Below are 16325 nucleotides of genomic sequence, written 5' to 3'. Positions count from 1 at the left end.
AGAAGAGTATTTTGTTCACATTACTTTATTGGAAACATCTTCTATTACGTTACAATCTTGATGTGATACATATAGAAAAGAATATTTGTGATAAAATTCATATTACATTGATTGGGCAAAAAGAGAAGTCAATGGATAACTACAAAGTGCAACTTGACCTTGTAGAAATAGGTATAAGGAGTGTTCTTCATCCAAAGACTCATCCTAGCACTAATACCCAATACTTACCTCAAACTTTATATCAAATGAGTTTAATTGAAAAAAATTCTTTTTTAAAGTATCTCACGTTATATGTAACTTAAACAATGGAAGGTAATAGGGCTTAAAAGTTATGACTGTCATCTTTTAATGCAAGCTTTCTTTCCTATAGCAATATGATGGTCTTTAGCTGAAAAGGTGTGCTTGGTTCTTATTGATTTATGTACCTTTTTTAAAGAACTTTGTTCTAAAATTCTCGAAAAACATAAGCTTGAATTACTTGAATCTTGGACTGTATCAATTTTATGTGAAATGAAAAAGATTTTTCCTCTATTTGTTTTCACAATAATGGTATATTTAGTTATCCATTTGACAAATGAAGCAAAATTACTAGTCTAGTCATTTATCGATAGATGTATCCTATTAAGAGGTATATCTTAAACTGTTGTAGATTTTTTTCTTAAAATTCAACTAGGATGTTTGCTAATGATCTTTTCTATTAAACTTCCATTTATATAGGTTTCTTCTTACCTTAAATCATATGTGCGTAATAGAGCTTGTCGTAAAAGTTCAATTATAGAAGGGTACTTAGCAAATGAATGCATAACTTTTTGTTCACGAAACTTTGATGGGATGGAAACTATTTTTAATCGACCTATTAGAAATAAAGACAAGAATCCCTTTGTAGAGGAAGAAATACCCATTCTTTCTACTATAGGAAGATCATTGGGAACACTAAAACGTAAAAGTTTTAATGTTAACAAGCGTAAAAGGGTCTCACAAATTGTACTTGATGCTATAACTTTGGTTCAAGCACATCGATATGTGCTATTTAATTTTGCTCAGATTGCTCCTCCTTTTATAAAGTAAGATCACTTATCTACATGCATATTAAACTTCATAATTTTTTTATAGTATATTATATAGTCTTCTAAGAATTTTTTTCATATAGAAAACATAAGTAATTTATTAAGAGGCGTAATCGATCTCATCGGCCTACCTCATATGAGATACAAAAGTTGTAAAGTAAAGCTTTTCATGATTAATTTTGTGATCATGTAAGTCATACATCATGATTTGAAATATGTAATTAAAATTTTTATAGTTAGATTATTATTTTAACCAAATATGAACTTGAATAGTTACCAATTTGGATCAATAAGGAGATGAAAATATCACAGATCAACTTAAATGGCTTACTTATGGTTCAACTAATATTGTTAGGAAATACACTGGTTATATCATTAATGGTTTTAGATTTCATACTAAGGCATGTGAGAGATACTTGAAAACTCAAAATAATAGGGTTGTTGTAACAACCAAGATGATGAGTTATGTAAGTACAAAAGATACACAACCTATTGAAGGAAAAGTTAACTATTATGGGATTTTAAAAAATATTATTCAATTGGGTTATACTGGTAGAATAAAAGTTATGTTATTTAAATATGATCGGATTGATATAAACAGAGGTTGTAAGAATGATAAATTTGGTTTTAGTCTTGTGAATTTTTCACATCTAGCTCATAGTGAACTAATTTGATTCATGATCCTTTAATCTTGGCAACACAAGCTAAGAAAGTTTTCTATGTAAAAGATGAAAGACATAATGGTTAGGCTATTGTCAATAATGCAAAACTTAGAGATGTATTTGATATGAGTGATGAATCATCCTTACATAGAGAGCAAGAAAATGAAGAAATCCATTTTGAATTTGATGACACACAAGGTACTTCAAATTGGGTTAGAAGTGAAGTTGATGATGAAGGAATTGAGATGAAAAATGAGCATGTAGAAGAAGATCCCATAGATGAACATAATGGGGAGGATATTTTTTAATTCTTTGTAATAGTTTAAATTGTTGTTAAGGTTTTGCAATGTAAAACATATTTCGTTAATATTTTATTTTTGTGTAACTAGCTTAAATTACTTAATTTTTTATGCTCATGTAATATATTAAATTGTACTTTATGCTTTATATAGTTTACCACTATAAAGTTCTTTGTTATATTGTATTTAGTATATTTTATGTATTATTATACTTGAAATGGTAAAACGTAGATGATTAGTTATCACTGGGGCATATCGTGCCTCTACTTCTCAGCTACAAACACAATCTAAAAAGCAATATGTGCTTGTAGATCCAGAAGATTCATAACATGATCCTTTATAAAAATCTTAAGAGCTAATTTTTCAATCTACAAATAATGAAGATCAAGATGAACAAGTTAAACATAATTCATGTATAAAAACACTAAATTCTATTAGTACAAAACTTTATGCATTATAATGTTATACTTGTTTAATTTTTTAATGAATTTAATTACTTTCTTTACGTGTAATTTTTTTATGTAGGAAATTTTTAACATAAAAAAGCTTGAGATCCTACACGTATGGCTAATATTTGAGATTTGGAATAAATAGAGCATGTTATAGTTAAGGTTAATGATGATGCTATACCTATCGATGATGAATCTTACTCTTTAACTCGATTCATTAGTAGCATAGTGAGAATGCCTAGCTTTGCACCAATTAATAATACCAATTGGCATGAAATGTTGGATTCTAAGAAGGAAGAAATGTGAAAAATATTAGAGGTATCAATACGATAATGTTTTATTGCTAGCTAATGTATGACAATAATCTTTTAGTTTCTAGTTAATAGCAGCAATTCATAAAATATATATTAACATTTTCTTTCTAATTGCCTCTTTCAAATTGTAGTCAAAGTTTGAATTTCATAAATCTGATTTTGATGAGCTCGTTGATGAAAAAATAATTCAAAGAATTAAGGCTTGGGCACTAAGAAACATGGGTACTAAGTGGAGGTAATAGAAAAATGAATTGAAGTCTAAATTTTATGATGAACACAAGACACCGAATGAAATGGCAAAGGTTGATGATTTTCAAGTAGATAAAAGTCAATTCATGTTTTTTATTGCACATTGATTAACTAATAAAGTGAAGATAAATGTTTACAAAATATACTATTTATTTTGTTTGAATGCTGTGATAATAATTACAAAGTTATTATAATATATCTTTTCTTATTCATTTGTTTAGAGGAACAAAGTGAGACAAACAAAATAAACCACTCAAAATTAGATTAGTCTCATTGCACAAGAATAAAATCATTCTCGAGAATCATTCAAACCTTGATACATATATCAATTTTTCCTGTCATACTTAGATAAATGAATATGAAGTTTATTTTTTATATATTCGATTTTGTCATTACAATAATTAATTTTGTACCTTTGAATAAACAAGAACCTAATGGAATTCCACCCTCACGTGATGAGGTGTACATTCTTTCTCGTACATATAAAGATGAAAGTGTTGTGAATGATAAGATAGATGAAATTGTGGTATTTAATTTAGTTATTACTTGCTTTTACTTATGTTTACTTTCTTTATATTAAAATGTTTGTTTACAATTTTAGGAACTCATGAAATAAGGCTTGAGGGAAACTAATGCTTAGAATTTTAAAGGGAGTTCATGAAAAAATTATGTTTATTCAAAAGTTAAAAGACCAAAAAGGAAAAGGCATGTTCATTGCATGGGTATAGTATCTACTTCATCTAAACAATATGGTCTTTCATTTTCTAAATTGCTTTAGCATAAGAAAGAGGTACAAGAGTTGAAGGTTGAAATTAAAATCTTGAAAGAAACTTTAAGTATTGTCTTATCAGTACTTAAAAGATAATTTTCTAAAGAGAATATGGATATCTTGCATACTATTACTCACATGGTGAATAAAGATATCTATATAACATCTATTTTTGTTTATATATATGTAAATTGTCATCTTGTTCATGAATCTTAAACCTTATTAAATTTTTTTTGAATTAATTTTAGGTTCCTAATGTTACTAGTGCTATAGAAATCTCACTTGAAAACTATCATTTTTCAAATTTAAGTCATCAACCTAATGAAAATAAAAATGGTAAACTCGTCATCACATGATATATATATGTGAAAATGCTTTGCTTGATACTTGTTTCTTAGATAGAACATGAAAATCAATTTTGAATCTAGGTTTTGAATCATGTAATTGTGATCTTCAAATAGTACCCATCATTATTGCTATAATCATTAAATTACGCTATGATTTAAAGCTTGCTTTTTTCCCTTGAGAAGGCTTTCTTGTCTTTTTTTTTTTTTTTTCCTTTAAAAAGGTTTTCTTATAATATAAGTATGCTTTGTAGTTGTAGACTTAAATGTTATAGTGAAAATATTTTTTTAATAATAGTTCTGTTGACTAAAATAATCTTAGTTTGGTTTCATAAAGTTATTATTTCGAATTAAACTAAAAGAATAAGGAGATTACACATGTAAATTAGGCTATTTCTTGTTCATTTATGCATTACACTAATGAATAAGATGTTTATAAAATTATTTTTATTGATATATAAATAGATGATTACCTTTTGTATATATAAATGAATAAGATGTTTATAAAATTATTTTTACTAGTATATGAATGGATGATTACCTTCTTACCTTCTTACTTTTTGTATATATAAGATAATTTACAAGAATTTTAATTGGATTTTTTTATACTATGTAGTGCTTCTTTGTAAAAATCTATAATGGGATCATTTATTTGAGGAAGTTGCTTATTTACTCGAAGTATTATATTTGTAGGGGATTTGGTTTTATTTTAGATGTTATGCAGTTTGTTGAAATAAGGTTGTTATGTTTTGTGATACTTGATTAGTATATTGAATACTATTAGTGAGCTGGGTTCATTGAGGTTGTTAGTTATATGATGTAGCTACATTTATTGACTTTTTCAAGACTTGTGATATTTTGTATGAATTAAAATATTTTAATTTTGGAAAGGGCTTCTTATAGGTGCGTGTATGTCTTTTCTTCTTGACGTGGTTTTGCAATTGTTTTTTCGTTTATAGATTTTTTAAGATTATCTTGTTCAGAGTTCTTTTAAAATTTTAAAGTGATCAAAAGGTTTTTAAGTATCTGATAGTGCAAACTTATGATTGTGTTTTTTAGGGTAAAGTGGTGTCACCTTGACCTATATTTGTTTTATCGATGTTTGTTTTGTCAAACTTGGTACATTGACTTTAGTTTTTCATTTATACTAAGTTTGTGAATTATAAATAATTTAATTATAGTTTTAATGTTATTAAATATCTTTTACTTTTTTTTGTTTATATGAAAACATATTATATTATAATTATAAATAAATTAATATTAATAATTAAAAATATAATTTTTATAAAAATTTATCAACGTCTTAACATTTATACCGACACACTTGATCGTTGAAATATTTCAAGCAATACTAATAATAATCAAAATATAATAAAAAATTAATACATATAAGTCTATACTAACAAACTCAAACCATCAGTAAAGGTAAAAAAATTAAAGCATACAATTCTATACTGACATCTCTAACTGTCGGTATAAGTAAAAAAATTAAAAAATATAAATCTATAATTATAGATGCTAACCATCGGTATAGGTAAGAAAAATTACAAGTCTATATTGACAGACATTAACCGTCTGTATAGGTTAGAAAAATTAAAACATATAAATCTATACTGACAAGCACTAGCCATCGGTATAGGTAAGAAAATTAAAATATACAAATCTATACTAATGGGCTTTAAGCGTCAATACATGTAAAGTCTATACCAACGATCATTAACCATTGGTATCGGCAAGAAAAATTAAAACATACAAGTCTAGACTGATGGATGTTAACTGTCACTAAAAGATATAATAATGGAACACACAATAGATATTATACCAACATATATACATTTACTGACGGTTTTGAACAGTTGGTGTATCTCTGTAAGCTATTCTGACGCCTTAAAAACTGTCAGTATAGGTCTATACAAACAAGAGATATACCAACAATTAAAAATTCATCGGAATATACTTTTTGACTATTAGTATAGGATTTATGGTACTATATTGACGGATTTTCGAGTTTTACGAATGCTTTTTAAGCGTCACTATATGTTACATTTCCTGTAGTGAAAATATTAAGGTTTTGTGGGTTAGATACCTCATAGAATTAAAAGAGATTGAGATTGTTCATATGAATATGTCTATTTGAGTAGACTAAAGGAGATTGAGATGATTTACATATATATGGTGAGCGATATTGATATGTTTTTATTTGGATTGAAAATACTTCATAAGACTAAAGGAGAATGAAAAAGTTCATGAATATTGATTGTGAGTGAGTGTTTGATTTGATAATTATTTATAATTATCTATAACTAGTGAATCTTTTTTTTTATTCGTGGGTATAGGCTAATTAGATTGAATCACGTTAAATTGTTATTTCTTATGTGATTAATTGATTGTTTAATTAAATTTTCTCTTATTTGAATGTTTAATTGATTAGAGTTTTTATCTAACAACTAAAATCAAAACTATCGTGATCCTAACAAATGGTACCAAAATCCTATTCAAAACTTTTAGATGAGATTCGTAACATAATAGGACATGTAAGTTTAGCTCATGAATTAAAATAACCTTTTTTTTTTTTTTCGAAAAGATTGAATTATCATATATCAAGAAAATGACTAATTTTCTTTACAATCATATTTTTCTCTTTAAGTATAAACTAAACACAATATAATATAATTATCATTATATCATATCCATCATCCAAATATAACCTATTTAGAGTATATAAATTCTAAGGAATAAAAAAGGCATTTTCCTAGCAAATGGTTTTGTGCCAAACCTATGTGATGAGCGTCAAAACAGTTAGATTTTAATTAAATATACTTCGTAGTTCTTAGCAAAATAATCATAGCTATAGTTTCACTTCTCATTGAAAATGTTCCAATTTTAAATGAACGAGAATCCTTTATTTCCAGCTAGACCATATCGAAAATATTGGTTTTAATTAGAAGCACAGCATCGTGATTAACGTGGCATTCTCTCCCCGTTGATAGCGGCAGTAATTGGACGGCCACTCTGGGGTCCAATAACGACCATTTCTGTCACTAAAATCTAAAGTAAGGTTCGTGTCGCTTTCTGACTTGAAAATCCTTTATGCCTTGGGTTGATTTTTCAAGTCGCAATGTCAAGCAGAAACCAACTATAAAGTGCCCCTTTCCTGCCACACCAATCTTCACTACACATTCCTCAAAGAACAAAGCACACAGTTGTTAAAAGAGTAAAAGCCTTTGATACCCAACAAATCTTGGCTTTTTCTGTCCGTTAGAACCGATGGCTTCCAACTTTAGCGTGAAGACTTTATCTGTCTTAGCTCTTGCATTGTTTGCCTTCTGCTTGCAAGCCACCCTAGGTTCTCAAATCTAATACTTAGAACATGCAACTTTTTTTTTTTTAACAAAACTTTATTAGGTTGTACATTAAAAGTCATTGCTTGTTTGCAGGAGAAATAATATGTGAACACCTTGACCAGGACACCTGCGCCTACGCGGTATCGTCCACAGGCAAGCGCTGTGTGCTAGAGAAGCACGTAAAGAGGAGCGGAGAGGAAGAATACACTTGCGGCACATCTGAAATAGAAGCTGATAAGATCAAGAACTGGATTGAAACTGACCAGTGTGTCAAAGCATGCGGGCTTGACAGAAAATCCTTCGGCATCTCATCCGATTCCCTCCTCGAGTCTCGCTTCACAGAAATGCTTTGCTCCCCTCAATGCCACAATAGCTGCCCCAACGTCGTCGACCTTTACTTCAACCTGGCCGCAGGAGAAGGTAATATATAGTGCAACAATACTATTACTTCATACCTATTAGAGACTAGAGAGAGAGAGCAAGAATTAGTATATATAAGTTAAGCTCTATTATAAAACCAAGAACAACTGCAAATAATTTTATTTAACTAGCTACTTGTTGCCTTGACAGGTGTTTTTCTTCCAAAATTATGTGAGGCACAAGAAGCACATGCACGCAGAGGAATGGCCGAGATCCTAAGCTCTGGTTTGGTTGCACCAGGACCCGCCAGCGGTGCGAAGTTATTGGGAGTCGCCCCAGCAATGGCGCCATTCTAAATGTTGATTGACGTACTGGAATTTTTACAAAATTTTACTACTCCCTTTTGCACCAATAAAAAAGTTGCACTAGTTAGTAGGTTTTAGAAGAAAGGCTCAAGTGCATCAATGACCATCATGATTTGGTGTGTGCATGCGTGCCATGAGCTTGGTGTGTTCAGTCCAATAAGGTGCTACTTTCTAGATAGATTTGCTATACGTTACGCGGTTGTGTTTTGTGTGCATGGTACCATACCCAGCTTACTCGTTTGCTTATTGTAATGGGCATGATGTATGTAACATATATATATATATATATTGTAATGGGTATGATATATGTAACATATATAAGTATATATATATGAAGTATAGATTTATGAAAAAAAATTTATGTGATTAATTCCGATCTTCGTCGTATAATTACTATCATTGGATGAAGAACGATCGAAAGAAAAGGAAAAATAATAAACTCAAATGGTGACAAATATATTTCCATTAAATTGAAAAAGGAAACCTAAGGTGGGCATAGTTTTATCCCATGATGAACTTGTGAGAACTTCTTTTTGTTTGAAAAAAAAGAATTATGTAGAACAAATGTGTACTCGAAGATCAATTCCGTTTGTAATTTATAACATATTAAACTTTTAATTTCGATAATAAAATTCAATTCATAATCTCAAATATAAAAAAATGATAAATCTAAAACTTCTAGCAAGACTACATCAACCAGGCAAATATACGTTCTTAATATTTGCAATTTTTATTGCTATTTTTTATTAAAAATTAATAACATATATATTAGATACTTCCCTAAATATAATAGTAATAATAATAATAAATTAATAAGCATACGGAAGGTGATCCATATTTCATGTCCATATATAATAAATTAATAAACAATATAAGGCAGGATTCAAATTTGGGTGGTTCCATACCCGAGATCTTGGGTATTTTGATTCGAATGGATATTTTTACCTTGTGGGTTGGATCAAGGAGTTCACTAATCCTGGATGTAAACTTTCAATTTTGGTTTATTGACCACGATGATTGAGTGAAATTACTAGAATATCAACCACGAACATGGTATTGTCATGGTTATTATGGTCATAAATGGTCTTTCTCTTTACTTTATTAGTTCAAATTGAAATATATATATATATATATATATAATTAGTTGCGAATGTAAACCCACAATTTTAAGTTAGTCTTTTTTTTTTTTTTAACAAAATAAGCAGAGTCTAGCATAAGGGATTACAAATGTTAAATTTTAAATTTCATATTTATTAAATATTATTTTTTAAAAAACAGTTTTATTAATCAATTAAACTAAAATTGGGATTCTAAGCCAATCTTTTAGATAATTTGAAAATTTTATAGTGCAATCTTTAATTTTCTTATTGTTTCAGGTAAGAAAAAATCACCAGTCCAAGTTGATGCTGTCCTTTTGTCTCATCTAGATATTGCACAAACTGGAGTCCCTGACCCTGAAGACAAATATGGTGAGGAGGTAAGAATCGCCAAACACACTTTTTCTCATTTCTCATTTCTCATCCGAACACATGAATCCACTTTGCAGGCTTCAGGATTAACGAGGTGAATAGGTATCTGTGCGAGAAAGCACGACCATAACTTAAAAGTGGAAAAAAAAGGCCCTACATGTTTTTTGTGGTCAAATTGGATCCAATTACGAGACTCCTATGATGAATTTTCGAAAAAAATAAATGCATACATCCATTTTTCATAGTGATACTTTTATTTTCCAATTGCCAAAGTGCCAACGAGTTTTGTCAGTGAGTTTGAGAAGGCCTGAACGATAAGGCATGTTCGCACGTCAGAAAACTAATAGAAATTGGGTGCCAAATGAGAGAACTTATTCTCTCCAACCAAGGTTGATTAACATTTACCGAAAAGCAACATGCCATACAAACACTGTGAAGAATAAAGGCGAAAATTCATATGCTTTCATTAATTACTGATGTAGAGATGTTCATAAACAAAGCTCTGTAAAGTATTACCATAAGAAAACAAAAACCATAGTCCAAGAAACCAGCCATATAACCACAATCCAAACACCCAAACAAGGTATTCAGGTGTAAAAAAAAAAAAATTTAACTCCAGAACATTAAGGCAGAAAACAGAAAGGCACAAACACACTACTATTCCTGGAGTTCCTCCTCTTCCTCCTCATAATCATACTCCTCATCAGCTGTTGCATCTTGATATTGTTGGTACTCAGAAACCAGATCATTCATGTTGCTCTCAGCCTCAGTAAACTCCATCTCATCCATTCCCTCACCGGTGTACCAGTGCAAGAAAGCCTTCCTACGGAACATAGCTGTGAACTGCTCACTTACTCTCCGGAACATTTCCTGAATAGATGTTGAGTTTCCAACAAATGTTGCGGCCAATTTCAAGCCAATTGGAGGAATATCACAAACACTAGACTTCACATTATTGGGGATCCACTCCACAAAGTAGGATGAATTTTTATTCTGCACATTAATCATCTGTTCATCAACCTCCTTTGTGCTCATCTTCCCTCGGAACATGGCTGAAGCAGTCAGGTATCGCCCATGACGAGGATCAGCAGCACACATCATGTTTTTGGCATCCCACATCTGTTGAGTGAGTTCTGGCACAGTAAGAGCCCTGTATTGCTGTGACCCTCGAGACGTAAGTGGAGCAAAGCCAACCATGAAGAAATGCAGCCGAGGGAATGGAATGAGATTAACAGCAAGCTTGCGCAGATCTGAGTTGAGTTGACCAGGGAAACGAAGGCAGCAAGTTACGCCACTCATTGTAGCAGAAATCAGGTGGTTCAAGTCTCCAACTGCAGTCAAACAGGTCCACCAATGAGATCAACAGAATTTTCACAACCAATAGTGGAAGCATCAGCAATAACAACAGAGTGAAAAGTTATATTGACTTACAGCTTGGAGTGGTGAGCTTGAGAGTACGGAAGCAAATATCATACAAAGCTTCATTATCCAAAACCATACATTCATCTGCATTCTCAACAAGCTGGTGAACAGAAAGAGTGGCATTGTAAGGTTCGACAACAGTGTCAGACACCTTAGGGGATGGGAACACAGAGAAAGTGAGCATCATTCGGTCTGGGTATTCTTCCCTGATCTTGGAAATCAGAAGTGTTCCCATGCCCGACCCAGTTCCACCTCCCAATGAGTGGCATACTTGAAATCCTGAAGATCAGAAAAATGATTACCAAATCAAAGATCAACAAGAGTACATGCCAGGTGATAGACGAAAGCAAATTCCAATCCAAAGCAAGATGACAGTTCTACAACATTTTAAATCACCATTGCATGTTTTTATGAACCATCTTACTCTATATTGGAATAGACCATCTAAAAAGCATAATAACAGGTTTTCAAGAATAATATTCAAAACAATTATCATTTAATATCAATTATTTGAGCAACCAAACAGATAACCTTCATTATGAATCTTGATATTAAGTTGTAATATCAGATTAAACATGCCAATAAAACCCTAAAACCTCCTTAAATTGTCAGATCCGTGCTCGAAAGTAATAGCAAAAACAATGTAAAACCAACCAATTCAAGGAATGAAACCACCTAATCCTTCTTCTACGAGCTAATCATTTTTCCACACTCAAATCCAAACAACGAAACCAAAAAAAAAAAAAAAAAAGAAGTACGCTTAAAAATATACAACACAAATTACTTAAAAATATAAAACACAAATTACCCTGCAAGCAGTCACAGTTCTCGGCTTCTTTCCTCACCACATCAAGCACTGAGTCAATCAACTCAGCCCCTTCCGTGTAATGACCCTTGGCCCAGTTATTACCCGCACCAGACTGCCCGAAAACAAAGTTGTCGGGCCTGAAAATCTGCCCGTATGGCCCGGATCTAACACTATCCATAGTGCCAGGCTCCAGATCCATAAGGACGGCGCGTGGAACTAGCCTCCCGCAACTCGCTTCATTGTAGTAAACGTTCACGCGCTCCAGTTGCAAATCATTGTCTCCTTGGTACCGTCCTGTGGAATCTATTCCGTGCTCGGCGCAAACCACCTCCCAAAACTTGGCGCCGATCTGGTTGCCGCACTGACCTCCCTGAACGTGCAGAATCTCACGCATTTTTTGAAAGACTGAGAGGTTTAGGAGAATAAAGAAAAAAAAAACAGTAAAATTGTTGAGTGAGGGATTTGTTTTGGAAATGAAGACAGAAAAACGAGGGATTATATAGGAAGGAGATGACGGAAAGTGGTGCTTGCCGTTAGCGTCAAGGGAAGTGGGTGATGACTGACGACAGCGTTTGGCATAAAGGGGGAATTTCAAATTTTGAATTTTTCGGGAAAAGGAAAAAACCCTGAGGTTTGGGTTTAACTGGAAGCTGGATTTTTACGCGCACTTGATGGGATTGAATTGACGCTTTGGTAACATAACGCGCATGAGAGGAACTGTTCCGTGTTCGTCCTCAGTTGTTCTATACGTGCGTGAGCATGGGAGTGGATTGTGAAGGCACGTGACTTTAGCAGGAACATGTGACTAGCGCTTTAGCTAAAAGATACGGATTTACTGGCAAGGTCGTGTTGCGTTTGCTATTTTTGCAAGATTATTATGGGAGTTGTAATTTTTGAAACAATTTTATTATTGGTAATTTAAAATCATTTTATTTAATTATAAATATTAATTTTTAGAATTTGAAGATAATTATCGAGTATTTTTTAAAATTAAATAATATTTTGTTTAAAACTATAAAAATAATCATGTATATTATAATAATTACATAAATTAATAATTTTAATATTGTTTAAAGATTATAATTTATCAAATATTAGTAATATTTTATTTATTTTATAATAAAATATAATTAAATTAATAAATATGTTAATTAATAGGTAAATTAATTTTATAATATAAATTATATAAAAATATTTGAATTATAAAATGAATATAATCTATTAAATTCTTAATAAAAGAAAAATAAACAATTAGATTATATATAACTATTAAAAAATTAAAAAAATACAATTTATTTTTGAACTTGATACTTTAAATATTAATTTAAAAATATAAAAATTTATAATATAAACTAATTATAATTTTAAGAGTAAGCAAATTTTTAATTTACATATTAAATTAGTAATATTAATTATTATTAATTTTATATATCATTTCATTTTAATGATAAAAACTTTTGATCTTTTTACATAAAAATTAGATCATACTCCAAGATAATAATATGAACTCTCTTAATGATTTAAAATTATCGTCACATAAGATCAATGAATGCTTATCCAATATAAAAGTCTAATCACATTTATAGATCAACATGATTTTTTAAATAATCATCCAATGCCAAACATAATTTATGTGAAGTGATAATAAATTATCTGCTTCTATAATGATTCAGTATCTTTTACTCAACGTATTTAATTATAATTTTTTTTAATTAAAATCAAATGCATACAAGTTAATGATAATTTATGAAAGTTATAAATATATTTTTTTTAAATGTAACAATTTAAGATACTAGAAAATATTACAAATATTATAATTTGAATCTCAAACTTTTTAGATGTTATTTTTTTTAATATTTATATAAATAAACTGAATTAAACTTCACATTCAAAAATTATATTTTCTTTTATAAAAAATAAGTGCTATTATTGTTTATCACACTTTTTAATGTAGTGAGTATGATCATAATTAACTAAGAAATATAAATATTTATGATTATTTTGTAGTGGAATAGAATGGTTTGTGCGTCGCAACTTGCAATTTATGTACTAAATAGATAGGGGGCAGCTAAATAATTTAAGTGCAACTTATGCAAGGCCAATTCTTTTATTAATCTCAAAATTTTAAGAAAGTTTTAGCATCACTTCTGAGATTTTGAGTTTTTGACACATTGACATTCCATTATTATGCACGTATACAAATTTCATTTCAAATTATTATCATATCAAAGCTCTTGATATTGTAGTAAAAATATTTATAATAACTTGTTATAAATAGTCAAATATTTTTTAATTAAAAGTGATAATTAGACCAATCCTATCATTTTAAATCAATAAAAATTCAAATCATTTTGAATTTAAATTTTTTAGATTTAACACTTAATGATTTGAATTCGATCGTCAGAGTTTGAATACTCCGAATCATTAAGTTTTAATTTTGGACTATTTTATATTAAAATAAATTATGTGAATTTTCAGGTTCGGATAAGTCTTAACAGCTATAGCTTATAAATTTTCTCTCATGATCTATTAATTTTCCTATTGAAAGTCTCATTTAGTTATAATAAAATAAACAAGGGTGGGTGACGGATTGCGTTTGCGTACCAAAAAGGGTGGCAGAGGAGAGGCCCCATATGGCAGATTTAAGAAACTGAAGGAATAAGGCTTTGAAAAGGTGGAGTAAGGAACAAAAAAGGAGAGGCAAAGTAACCATCATCCATCCATCCTAACATCCATCTAGTGTAGTAGATACAATGATCACATGTAACACTTCGTAACAAAGCTAAAAGAAGTTCACTTATGGGTCCAACGCCCAACCACGTACAATCATTTCTAAGAAAATGAATAGAAACAGAATTTATCGCCGATCTCAATCTCTTCCGTTTTATTTGCCTAAAGTAGAAATCAATGCGACATAAAATGTTTTCACAACCAAGCAAAATGAAAAGTCATCTTTTCAACCATTTTAGTTAAATGGTCGTTTTCCTCATCCTAGTGAGGAAAGTTGAGATTAGATTATTCAATTGCTATTGTTTGGAATTGCTCTTTAGCTCTTAGGCCTAAACAACTGTAAGTTGATTGGCAAAATCTGATTTAGTTTCAAGTTTCACATTCGAAAGTACTCTCTAATATGGTGGGCCAACAAAAAGGATGGATTAATCTCGTGGGGATGGCTATGGAGGAAGGTAATGTGTTGTAATTTGTCATTAAGAGTTGGAGACTAGGGACCAAATCTTTTTTATTTGTGGCTTCTCTAAATGTATTTGGCAATGGCGGATGCTCATAAGAGCTTAGAGGACTATGGTTCTCCAAAAAAAACATTGAAATTATATATATATATATATATATTATTTTAATAATTTTAAAATTTTTTAATAAAAAAATTAATTAAACGGCACTAAACTCAAATGTATTCTGTTCATATATATGCTTTTTTATTCTATATATTTATATTAGATATATAGTAATATACAACTCTTTAATTTGAGCTTACTTATTATAAATGATTTTTAATTTAAAATGAATAAATTTGTCATCATTATATTTTTACAGACACATAGATTTAAATTCAACATATATATATATACAAATATTATAATAACTAAAATTGAAATGATAAATATTCAATTGTGCTTTTTTTCTCTTTTTTAAACCAAACATTCATTTTATTAAAAAATATTAAATATCAAAATAATTAATAAGATTAGTTTAAGTATCTTTTCATTTTTTTTATAATGTAAAAATATCATATAAAAAATTAAAAGATTTCAATTTATTGTATCAAAGTCTTTACTTTATATTTTAAGTTATATTTTTATTTAAAAATATATTTTTTTTATTTTTTTTATTTTAATAATTAAATAAAATAATGTGTTAATAATATAAAAAATATAATGATTTTACTTTTATAAACAATGTTGCTAATGATTTATAAGTAGAAATCATAAGATTATTTGCTTAATATATTTATTTTGCTACATATATTTATATATTAATTATTAATTTAATCATTATATGTTGCATCCAAAATTTTTTATTATTAATAGATTTAATATATCTTTTTAAAATTATTATTATAAAATATTATTCGGATCCTCTCAAAATTAAATATCAAGATTCATTGCTCATAATTGACTAACAAATTTTACAGCTATGTAATGCTCATAGAGACGTCACTAATTGGAATGTGATGCAGGCTTGAATTAGGAGTATGGCAACAGTTTACTTAAATAAAACGAAATAGGCATTTGTAAGTCCAATGGAGTTTACTTAAATAAAACGAAATAGGCCGTTTGTAAGTCCAATGGAGTGTCATTTTTACAGTCCCAGTCTTATTTCTGTTGCGGGGAATGCTAGGGACACTAGTCCCAACAATCACCCTTTAACACTCTATGTTAAGAATTG

The 16325-nt window shown here is 29.6% G+C and overlaps 2 protein-coding genes across 2 annotated transcripts; one reads left to right on the top strand and one right to left on the bottom strand.

The window, feature by feature from the left end:
- Nucleotides 1-7317: 7317 nt before the first annotated feature.
- Nucleotides 7318-8565, top strand: LOC111291045 (uncharacterized). The gene is made up of 3 exons (XM_022882590.2): nucleotides 7318-7499; nucleotides 7591-7917; nucleotides 8068-8565. Exons 1-3 carry the CDS (start codon nucleotides 7421-7423, stop codon nucleotides 8211-8213), a joined length of 552 nt encoding a protein of 183 aa, XP_022738325.1. The 5' UTR covers nucleotides 7318-7420; the 3' UTR covers nucleotides 8214-8565.
- Nucleotides 8566-10131: 1566 nt separating this feature from the next.
- On the bottom strand, nucleotides 10132-12466 carry LOC111291457 (tubulin beta-8 chain). Its single transcript, XM_022883229.2, has 3 exons — nucleotides 11922-12466; nucleotides 11123-11392; nucleotides 10132-11022 (listed from the first exon to the last, which is right to left on the bottom strand). Exons 1-3 carry the CDS (start codon nucleotides 12313-12315, stop codon nucleotides 10349-10351), a joined length of 1338 nt encoding a protein of 445 aa, XP_022738964.1. The 5' UTR covers nucleotides 12316-12466; the 3' UTR covers nucleotides 10132-10348.
- Nucleotides 12467-16325: the final 3859 nt, after the last annotated feature.

The sequence above is a fragment of the Durio zibethinus genome, chromosome 11 (genome assembly GCF_047325235.1).
Source record: "Durio zibethinus cultivar Kanyao isolate XHJ-2024 chromosome 11, ASM4732523v1, whole genome shotgun sequence".
NCBI lineage: Eukaryota > Viridiplantae > Streptophyta > Magnoliopsida > Malvales > Malvaceae > Durio > Durio zibethinus.
This window is presented reverse-complemented; position numbering and strand designations above follow the sequence as displayed.

Excerpts from the sequence above, each read along its gene's own strand:
- LOC111291045 (XM_022882590.2), top strand. The coding sequence starts at position 7,421 with ATGGCTTCCAACTTTAGCGTGAAGACTTTATCTGTCTTAGCTCTTGCA. Across the intron at positions 7,500-7,590 it reads CTGCTTGCAAGCCACCCTAG|GAGAAATAATATGTGAACAC; the intron begins GTTCTCAAATCT and ends GCTTGTTTGCAG. Across the intron at positions 7,918-8,067 it reads CAACCTGGCCGCAGGAGAAG|GTGTTTTTCTTCCAAAATTA; the intron begins GTAATATATAGT and ends TTGCCTTGACAG.
- LOC111291457 (XM_022883229.2), bottom strand. The coding sequence starts at position 12,315 with ATGCGTGAGATTCTGCACGTTCAGGGAGGTCAGTGCGGCAACCAGATC. Across the intron at positions 11,393-11,921 it reads GAACTGTGACTGCTTGCAGG|GATTTCAAGTATGCCACTCA; the intron begins GTAATTTGTGTT and ends TCTGATCTTCAG. Across the intron at positions 11,023-11,122 it reads CAAGCTCACCACTCCAAGCT|TTGGAGACTTGAACCACCTG; the intron begins GTAAGTCAATAT and ends GTTTGACTGCAG.